Genomic DNA, 10,261 nt, shown 5'->3' on the forward strand with positions numbered 1-10,261 from the left:
AGGCATGTTAAATAACAAAAGCAGGGTAGAGTCAGAAAATTAAGGTCATAGGGAATTTTAGAGGACAAAAAAGTCTGTTTGTTGTTTTTTGTTGTTAAGGTGAAAAGAGAGGTACAGAGGTTTATAGAGTCTGAGGTAGCAGGAAACAAACCAATTACAATGCAAGGGCCTCATTTGGACCCAGAATCAAATAAGTTCAAATTTTTTCAAAAACAAAATCTATAAAACAACTGAAGAATGTAGATGCTGACAGGATAGTTGTTGTTATAATGTTACTATTGTGCATCCACAAGGGCTAGTTATTAAATACAGATGATTATAACCTGACAGTGTGTGTCTTGAAAAACAATAGGCAAGTTGAGAAAAGCAGTGAGTGTAAGTGTGCTTTAATAGTGTGTTGGCAATTTCAAATGCTTTAGAAACAGACCAAAAAAATTAGAAACGTCTTTTGATCTCTTGTCTGTTTTACCAGTAATACTTTGTAGAGGAAGAGAAAAATAGAGACAATCAGTATGTCAGTATGAAAAACTAGTTTTGAGTTTAGCTCTAAAGGGCAGAGAGGCTGGTGAGCGGTCCTCAAAAGTTGATAGAGAGGACAGTGGTGGGTTTGCTTGAGAGTGTTTAAATCCTGGCATGGTGGACACATTATAGAGAACAGTCAAAATAAAGATGAGAGAGGCCATAATCTCCACCAAGAAGGCAAGAGGAAATGGCCAGAGTGCTGATGAAAGAATGCTGCTTCTGTTGAACAAGATGAGTTTTGGGTATAAATTAATTAGGAACAGGGGTATAGAAGAGATTTCAGGGCTTTGCTTTTCTTCCGTAAGTAGAAACTAGGTACACTAGTGAGATTAGAAGAGAATGAAGGAAGCTGAATCGTACCTGTGGGAGAGGAAGAAGATGGCTGCCGGAGGCTTGCTAAGCAGTGCTGAAGATCTAGACCTAGGTGGTCATTGGGGCCATCCCTGCAGACCCATTTCTCCAGCAGTTGTATCACTCCAATGAAAGGTCTGCAGCTAGCAGACAGGGTAAACTAGCCATTAAATCTGGTGTTTTACTTGACAGATATACCATAGTGCAAGCAGGGCATTAGAACTAGATCATTGGGACATTGGTAAAAAGTGACCTACCATGGGGATAAGCCTCATAAAGAAGAATGAATAGTTAGCAAAAGTCTGATTATTAGATGAAAGTATAGAGGAGTTGCTAGAGTAAACGTCCAGCTGTATTGTGGACAGGGAGCTGGAAATGCAGAGGGATGCACCTCCATCTCTGAGTTTGTTAGATGGAGAGGTGGAAATGGGATTGAAAGGTTTTTGAAGTCAGGTTTTTGTTAGATGATGCTCTGCATAGATATTGGTGTTGCCTAACTTATCCAGTGGACCATGAATGAGGTTTACCTAGGATCCTTGTTTAACTACTTGTTATCTTGCACATCAAGGCTGGGCACAAAGGAAGCATTTGAGAGGCTCTGCTGGGGCTACTGCAACTTTGAGTTGTAAGAACCTCCTAGAATGTCAGGAGAGGCTTGAGAATGTACAGTGAACGAGGTGCCAGAGCATATGCACTGAACTCGATATAAAGATGGTGAAGGGATTAGTTAAGTGATAGTATTGCTCAAAAGTGCAAGGCTTTTTTTGTTTTGTTTTGTTTTTTTAAGAATTAAATAGAAATTTTGAAATTGCATTTAGGAGGTGAAGGAGTCAGTGACTGTATGTCCCACTTTTACACTCATGAAAAAGCAATTTCTACTCCAGGTTTGAAAAGGAGAACAGTGTTACTGTTTTTATTTTTAAATAGGAGAGCTAGGTTTTCATTAAAGCAGAAATTATTGTGATTTTTTTTAGCCTCAACCTTAGCCAAAAGGCTGAGATGAGTTCAGCTGCTGTTCTGGAGGCCGAACAATCCACACTTTAGGAGTCACGTCTAAGAGTCTTGTATTTATTGGCAAGCTTTTGGGTCTACTGATGTAATGAGCTGAAGTGGGCACCAAAGTGTTGCATGGCTGGGGGCTGAAAGGATGGCTAGAAAACATGTGCTGTGAAGTGTGCCCTGTTTGGGGTTCCCTGCAGAATGCTGAGCAGTAAACATCATTGTGTACTTTTCTCTCCAAAGAACAGCAGGTTTATAAGACAAAAGTAGGCTTAAAATGAGGTAGGTAGAACTCTAAAGCTGACAGTGACAATTTTAGTGATGTATTTTTCTCTGAAGTACTGAAAACTTGTTTAATAAAAATTGCTAAACTAAGGTAGAAAACTGAAAGCTAAAATAAGCTTTGTTTTAAATTTCTTTCTAAGGGCAGAATTGCAGGTTTCTGTAAGTGTTACGGATGCTTCATATTGATATACTGTATCTTTGGCAAAGCCTAAGAACCATATTATATTGTTAGTATGTCTTAGTCTAAGAAATGAGTTATTAGTAGTAATTATGTTACTTGAGCATTTTTATTGTGTACTTTAATACTGGGTCTCACTTTTGGCTTCATTTCTTTGATTTCATTTCAGAAGCCACTAATGATTCAACAGTAGATGATGTGGTTGAAAATCACGTTGCAGACCAGCTTTCATCAGACATGACACCAAATGCTATGGATACTGAATTTTTAACATCTCCAGCCAATCTTCTGGAACCATCAACCAATCATACAGAGGCCCTTGGTCATGAACATTTAGGAAATAATGACCTCACTGCTGGTGGATTTTTAGAAAATCATGACGAGCCAAGAAATAAAGAACAAAGTGCTGAAGAGAATATACCAGCATCTTCACTCAGCAAAGGAAAGAAATCGGTGCATTGCAGAAGCCATGAGGAGGTCAACACTGAACTAAAAGCACAAATAATGAAAGAGATCCGAAAGCCAGGAAGAAGTATGTAGAATGAGAGAGAAAACTTGATTTCTTTATGTGTTCAAATAAGCAAAAAGAGTCAAATTCACTAAAGCAAACGTCTGATTCTAGATCAGTCTTGAAGTACTCTCTGAACTCTCTAAGATTTAAGTTCTTATTGAGCTGGAAAACACTGAATAATCTTGGTGTGCATGGTACTCCAGTGTAGTAGACAGCAGGGAATTTATCTAAAGAGGGCTCTAGAGATGTAGTCAGGTAGCTGCCATAACAGGGACCCAGAATCTTGACTGTTATTCCAACTAGGAGTTGAAATTTTAGTAGAACAGCAAACCCGGACAGACTACTAAATGACTGCGTGCTGGGCTGACAGTGTATTTAACAAGTAGGGCACCTGTATAGCCCAAAGTTCAGTTCTTAACATGCCCCTTCTACAAGCCCCTTGAAAACCTCTCTACTGCCTGCCACCATGTATGAATTATGATAGCTGCCTGGATGTGCTTTAGCCCCAAACCAAAGTCATTAAGACTGTCACATGAGTGCGAGAGAACTCTGGGTACAAGAACTGTGAGTAGTGATGGCATCCATTCAGGATATAACCAGGCCATCACTACTGTGATGGTATAATGACATGCAGCGGAAGGGCATTCAGGAACTTGTGGAATCTTGGACAGAGTTAGATCTGGAAACTGGAAACTGAAGCAGTGCCTTTAACCTTTTGGGGTTTTCTCCTTCCATTGTGTTAGAGTTTAGAATTTCTGTAAAGGCTGTTTGCCTGTTTCTCCAAATGACTGCAGAGCTCTTTAATTCATTCATCTCTAAGCTGGCTTGCTGTCATACTGGGAAGTTTTGGCAAAAAAAAGTAGGGGGAGAGGGAGGCCTTGGCAAGATGTTTAATTTTTGATGATACATACTTTCATGCACATATCTAACAAGTAGGGCACCTGTATCTGTATTAGCGGTGGTAACATTTTTACGTGGAATATTTTTGTCTGAGTATATCTCAATGCAAAGAAGCTGCAGGAGAAACATTGTGAGAATACAAATAAAGCCAGTTAATTGTTTTTCCTTCTCTTGTTTTAAGAATATGAAAGAATCTTCACTTTACTGAAGCATGTGCAAGGCAGTTTACAAACAAGGCTAATATTTTTACAGAATGTCATTAAGGAAGCATCCAGGTAAAGAAACTTGTTTGTTACTAAATACTAATGAATGGTTTTCAGTCTGCATATGTGATATTTGAATGGCAGTTGTTATGCCCTTGAGTTTATGCATGCATTTGATTGGTTGAAATGTGTGAGTCCTGGCCCCAGCTCCCTTTTAGGTAATTCAGAGTTGTTCACTGAAATACACATACAAACCCTTGAGGAATTATAGGCCTTTTTCCCTTGTAAATTACTACATTTCTTTTAAAATTCTTGTTTTTTCTTCTCTGTTGCTTTTTGATGTTTGTTGTTAAATCTTTAATTTTTTCCCCCTTTCTATATTAGTAATTATTTTAAGTGATTAGAAATAACCTTGAAAGATAATATTGTAATGTTAGGAAGGTTGAGAATAACTGCTTTAGTTAGGGTTTTTTTTGTTTTGTTTTGTTTTTTTGAGTGGCTTGGGCATGGGTTACTTGAATGATTAAAATAAAGCTATACATTTTCATATAAGTTGAAATATTTTAAATTATTCAGCTTTTTTTTTTTTTTTTTTTTTTTTTTTTTTTTTTTGGTTTTTCGAGACTGGGTTTCTCTGTGTAGCTTTGCGCCTTTCCTGGAACTCACTTGGTAGCCCAGGCTGGCCTCGAACTCACAGAGATCCGCCTGGCTCTGCCTCCCAAGTGCTGGGATTAAAGGCGTGCGCCACCACCGCCCGGCAAATTATTCAGCTTTTAATGAAAACTATTCTGTCTTTTGTTCAGTTTAAAGCATGCCTTGAATTTTTAGTGTAGATGATTTTTGACCCAGTGTTTTGCTGCATAGCCCAGGGTGGCCTCAAACTTAGATTCGTTCTGCCTTAGTTTTCCCAATGCTGGGGATTCTAGGCGTGTGCCCCCATACTGATGCATCTTGGATCTTGTTGTGTTCCTTGGATCTGTCTTTCAGCCACTTTTGTCGTAGAACTTGGTGCCTGTTTGCATCATTTTACTAGTAAGAAAGCAGTAGGAACAGAACATCCAGTATTTTAATATACTCTAAAAAACGTGAGTGATAGTAATGGTTTTGTGTATATAATTTTAGCCTACTTATATTTGGTACTGAAGAACATGTTGTGTTCTATATCCTGTGTTGTAGATACCTTGTTCCACTTGATGTGCTAGTCCTCAAATGTAATAGAGCCTGTGATTTTCACATGCTGCTCCCTGTTTTCCATTTCCTTTTGTAGGCACTTGCATTTCTTGTTTCCATTCTTTCAATACTCACTTTTCAAAAAGGACTAGATGGTACTACAGTGACTGCTCTGGGATCCAACTTTACTATAATGTTTGGAATCCTTGTGTACATTAGTATTTTTCTCCTTTTATCTTCCTTTTTGGTGTTAGGAAGGATGACCACTCTCCCATTGTTCCTAGGACTAGATTCGTTCTTTTAAGGAAAAAAACTCTTTAATTCTGTTCTGGTATGCAGAGTAATTTACAAGTCTTTCATCAAGTTTGTTCCAGTTTATTTTGTATGTTTGGTACACAGGTAGAGGTTAGAGGACAACTTTTAGGAGTCGAGATTGAACACTCAAGTCATCAGGGTTCAGGGTTGGCTGTCTTGCTAGTCTCCAACAGATTTTTTTTTTTAAAAAAAATATTTTCTTTTGTTTATTTTTTTGAGATTATAGTATTATGACATTTCCCTCTTCCCTTTTCTCTCTCCAAAACCTCTCATATAACCCCCTTGCTTTCTTTCAAATCCAGATCCTCTTCTATTATTAACTGTTGTTACATACATATAGCTGCTTGTATGTGTGTGTGTATGTGTGTGTGTGTGTGTGTGTGTGTGTGTGTGTGTGTGTGTGTATCACACAATCATATATATAACCTGCTTGGTCTGTGTAGTGTTACTTTTGTATGTCTATTTTCAGCGCTGACCATTTGTTATTGCATAACCAATTGGTGTGCTCTTCCTGGAGGAAGACTGTTTCTCCCACTCACAGCATTCTTTAGTTGCCTATTAGTTCTTTGTGTAGGGCTGAGACCTCATGAGCTTCTTCCCCTGTCCACTTTAGCATGTGTCTATTGGTGTTATCCTTGTTTAACTCATGTTTAGGCCTTTCCCAACAGATCTTATGTGTTGGTTTTCATGTTCATTCTACTTTAATCTTTCCCAAACCAGTTTTTCTTTTTGAAATATAATAGTTTATGTATGCTGTCCATTAAGAAGTAATTGAGAATGTTTTTACTTTTCTCTCACAGGTTTAAAAAACGAATGTTAATAGAACAACTGGAGAACTTCTTGGATGAAATTCATCGAAGAGCCAATCAAATCAACCATATTAATAGCAATTAAAAGAAAATAGAATGTGGCCACTTATTTCACTGTCTTCTCCAAATACAAAGTAAATACAAGACTGTTGTAATCTTGCATTCATTCTTTGACATGCATTGTTGGCTATTTGAAATACTAAAAACAGTCTACAGATCCTTTCCATCATTTTACAGTGACCTTTTCATTTTGGTTTATTTTTGTAATGTGAAAAGTATCACTAATTTTTTTTTTAAATTTAACAAACTAAAACTGTTCTCCAAATCCTCCGCTTGTCATTGGCTCTTGCGTGTCAGTTTCCCTCAGGTTATATTTTCTTAAACCAACCTTTAAAATTGTCAGCTCTGTTAAGGTTGAACTTTGCCAAAAAAAAAAAAAAAAAAAAAAAAAAAAAGAAAAAAATTAAAAAGAAGTTACTTTGTAATTTTTGGGGAAAAAAGCACATACATTAAGAACTAGGTAATGTTTTGTATATACAGTTATTTTGGATATATTATTGTAAGTTGTACAAATGTATTTTGAAGAATATTTAAGAAAAGCACTTTTGTTATTCCATCAATAAATGCTCTATTTTACTCTTGTGTGGTTTAGGAAATAATCACATTTAAAGTAACTACTTAAGAACATTCTAAGACAATGGAATTTTAAAGGCCTTGCTTTTTAGCATTGAAAAATACACAACTTAATATTTGTTAAACTATTGTAATTATATGTTACATAACCTGCATTGTCTTTATTAATATATGTTCTTAGTTTTTGTTGGCCATGCCAGCATATTCCACTCTTACTTAGATAATGGGATTGGTTATGCCTATGGTTGACAGACAGACACGTTTTAAAAAACAATTTTAAAAGTAGATTACTGGGGGTATTACAAGTTTCCTAGCACCCTTTAACCTTTCTCACAGGATTTGGATGACACTCAAGTCTAGCCATTAGTTAGGGCATGGTAGGTTTAGGGTATGTCACATTCTGAAATGTCTAGTATGTAGTAGTTTGGCCCCATGTCATGCTTACATGAGTCCGTGACATGGTGACTCAGAGGGGATCTCTTGGTTCTGACACTGAGACTGTTATTTAGAAGATGACTGTGCTCTTTTCATTTGCTCCGGACTTGCACAGGATGAGGCTATCTGGTACTTACATTCTCTATCCTCACAGGGCTGCACACCCTTACACAGGATGGGACCCTGTGTCCTGACTCGTGCACCCATTCATAGATCACTGCTGTGCCTTTTAGTGGTTTGGAGGGATACAATAGAAGAGGTTAGGATTTTTAGATTTGGAATAATTGAGGGGGGAAAAAGCTTCCAAAATTATTTTTTTAATGAATTATTTTTAGATTAATAATATTTGGAAATCACATACCCTTAAAAGAAATTGTAAATATTTATGAAGGGAAGCATACATAGAACATTCTTGAGATGTGCTATTTTAGTCAAGGGGATTTGAAACTCTCCCAATACTGAAGACAAAACCTGTAAAGAAAAAGAAGCATTTAATGTGACTTGTAGTATTTTCATATAACAGTTCATTAAACATTTCTTACCTCTTCAAAATACCTGGAAGTAATTGAAGATACAATTTAGAGATGGAATTATTGAAGTCATTGCCTGTAGTCACGCTGCTAAATTCAGTAGGAACTAGACAAAATCCAGATTGACTTTGTGGTTGTGAATTCCATGGATTAAGAGTAAGATCAGTGGGAACACTGGAGTCATTTCAGTAGAAGTTATACTTAAGTTAGAGCACCTGGGGAGCTGTCCTTGGAAGGGTTATCATGTCACAGGCTACTGGTGGAAAAGTGCTCTGATCTTCTGCCTTTAATGCTTTTTCCAGAGTGAACCCTCCAAGAGAGTTATAAAACAGATTGTTCTGTCTCTGCACACACACACACACACACACACACACACACACACACACACACATCTGTCTGGCATAATACTCTTTACGTGATAATACTAAAACTTAGTCCCAAAGTTTGCAGCCTATCAAAACTAATGCTTAAGATCCCATCTCAGGCTTTTTGCCTTTTGAAAATGGTGGGCAGGTTATTAGTTAAGCTAGTGAAATTTCTACTGAATCCTTGTCAGCGAAGGTAAGGGTGGGGGGGTAGACCTGGGGGTTGGTATTTTTAAGTCTTGGAGGTCATGGAATGATGCTATGCTGGACAAGTCCTACTCTCCAAAGATTAATATTGGAGTTTTTAGGTAATTTTTTTAGTGTTCTCCTATGTGTTCATTTGTTGATTGATTGTTTAATTGATTATATCAATTTAAGACTTGTAAGCTTTAAAAGTGAAGGATGAGGCTTTTTTTTTAAAAGGTTATTTTTTATTTTATGTATTCAGCATTTTGCATACATGTATGTAAGTGCACCACATGCATGCCTGGTGCCTGGGGAAGCCAGAAAAGAAAGAGGTGTCAGACCCCCTGGAACTACTGGAGTTACAGATTATTGTGAGTTTCCATGTGGGTGCTAGGAGCCGAGCCTTTACAAGTGAAGAAAATGCTCTTAATGACTGAACCACCTTTGAGCCTCAGCTGAAACTCTATAATCCCTTCAGTAATATCATCAGAAAAGGAGCCACTTTGCCTTGGGTAATGTGAACAACCACCTTCCAGAAAGGAAAAGCCACAGGGACTAAGATTTGTGGTGAATTAGGGAACTAGTTTTTGCTTAGACCTATATTTTCATTCTGATTACTAGAGCAGTTCAAATTTATACCATTGAAGTGGTAATGTCTCTTTCTAGTCCAACAACTTTACATGACTTTTATACAGTTGAATTTCAAGAATCTGTTGTTTGTCTTCTTATTGTTCCCTTTATTGGATATGAGCTTTTGCTGTGGCCCTTCTGTTCAAGGTTAGTCCTCCCTCTTTGAGAGTTTAAACCGTGTCTTTTTGTTGTTACCTTTTTTTTTTTTTTGACATACTCTCTGCTGCCTGCTCTGAGTGATCGTGTTTGTCTAGTCGGCAGTCCCTGGGGTTGGAGTGGTCATAGTGAATACTAAATGGACATTGTCTGTTATGAACACTCTTCCCAAATGATCCCCAAGCAGATTATTTTCCAGGGAATGACTAGCTACATCCTTTTTGTCATGAAATGTTCCTTTGATTTTTAGCACAAGTTATGGCAGTATACAAATGATTCTCAGATAAAATGATGTTGACAGTATTTCCTTTTAACAGTCTATGTTAAACTATACTAAGTTTCATTCAAACTTTCTCGGTATTTTTTTTTCTTTCCACAAATAAAAGTACTGCCTGATGTTTAGTTAAAGTAGATCCACCATGGCTTGATTTTATTAATCTTGTTCCATACTGTTGTTTTAAACACTACTGAGAATTGCCAACAACTCTTTACTGAGAATCTCTTCCTTTTGAGGCCAATAATTGTTGGGAGAACAATTAAGGGAAAAAATAGTTGAAAGACTATTTTGAATCTTGCTGAATTTTAGGGGCATCTGCTTGTCCTGTTGTGCTAGCTAGACTAACCTGTGCCTGCCATCTTTGCATTGAGTCTCCTCTCTCTGGAGGTTTGGGAAAGTACTATGACAAGTATTTCGTTTTTGAGAAAGGCCAGCAAACAGCATAGAAATCTGTGCATCGCTAAAATGCTAGAGTCTCTAGGTGATTTCTGTGATGTATCTTGGCCTGGAAAAACTGTCTTTTCTAAAATGATAACGACAGCAACAAGAAAGGCAAGATGTGATTGACTTGTGTTTTCATAGCTTTTTAAGTCTCTAGAGCAGAAATGTACTCAACTAAAAAAGGTCAGCATTAGCTACAAATAAATAGAATGAAAAAGTAAAAGCCAGGAAGAGGTTCCTTTGTGCTATGAAATAATTTCCTTTCTCAGGGTGTAAGGCAGCAGCAGCAGCTAGGAAAACACCATAGAAAGAGCTAGAAGAAGTACTTATTTGAGATTATAATGGATAAGTAAAATTAGGTTGCT

General features: G+C 37.2%; 1 protein-coding gene across 5 annotated transcripts in view; it reads left to right on the forward strand.

Moving 5' to 3' along the window:
- The window catches only part of Ints6 (integrator complex subunit 6), a 79,400-nt gene extending 72,521 nt beyond the window's left edge, over nt 1-6,879 (forward strand). For all 5 annotated transcript variants that reach the window (XM_059273509.1, XM_059273510.1, XM_059273512.1 and 2 more), the window contains 3 exons: nt 2,505-2,867; nt 3,928-4,021; nt 6,235-6,879. In XM_059273509.1, coding sequence (XP_059129492.1) covers nt 2,505-2,867; nt 3,928-4,021; nt 6,235-6,328 — 551 coding nt within the window. In that variant the 3' untranslated portion in view covers nt 6,329-6,879. The remainder of the gene's footprint in view (nt 1-2,504; nt 2,868-3,927; nt 4,022-6,234) is intronic.
- Nucleotides 6,880-10,261: the final 3,382 nt, after the last annotated feature.

Source organism: Peromyscus eremicus, chromosome 9 (genome assembly GCF_949786415.1).
Source record: "Peromyscus eremicus chromosome 9, PerEre_H2_v1, whole genome shotgun sequence".
NCBI classification, from domain to species: Eukaryota; Metazoa; Chordata; class Mammalia; order Rodentia; family Cricetidae; genus Peromyscus; species Peromyscus eremicus.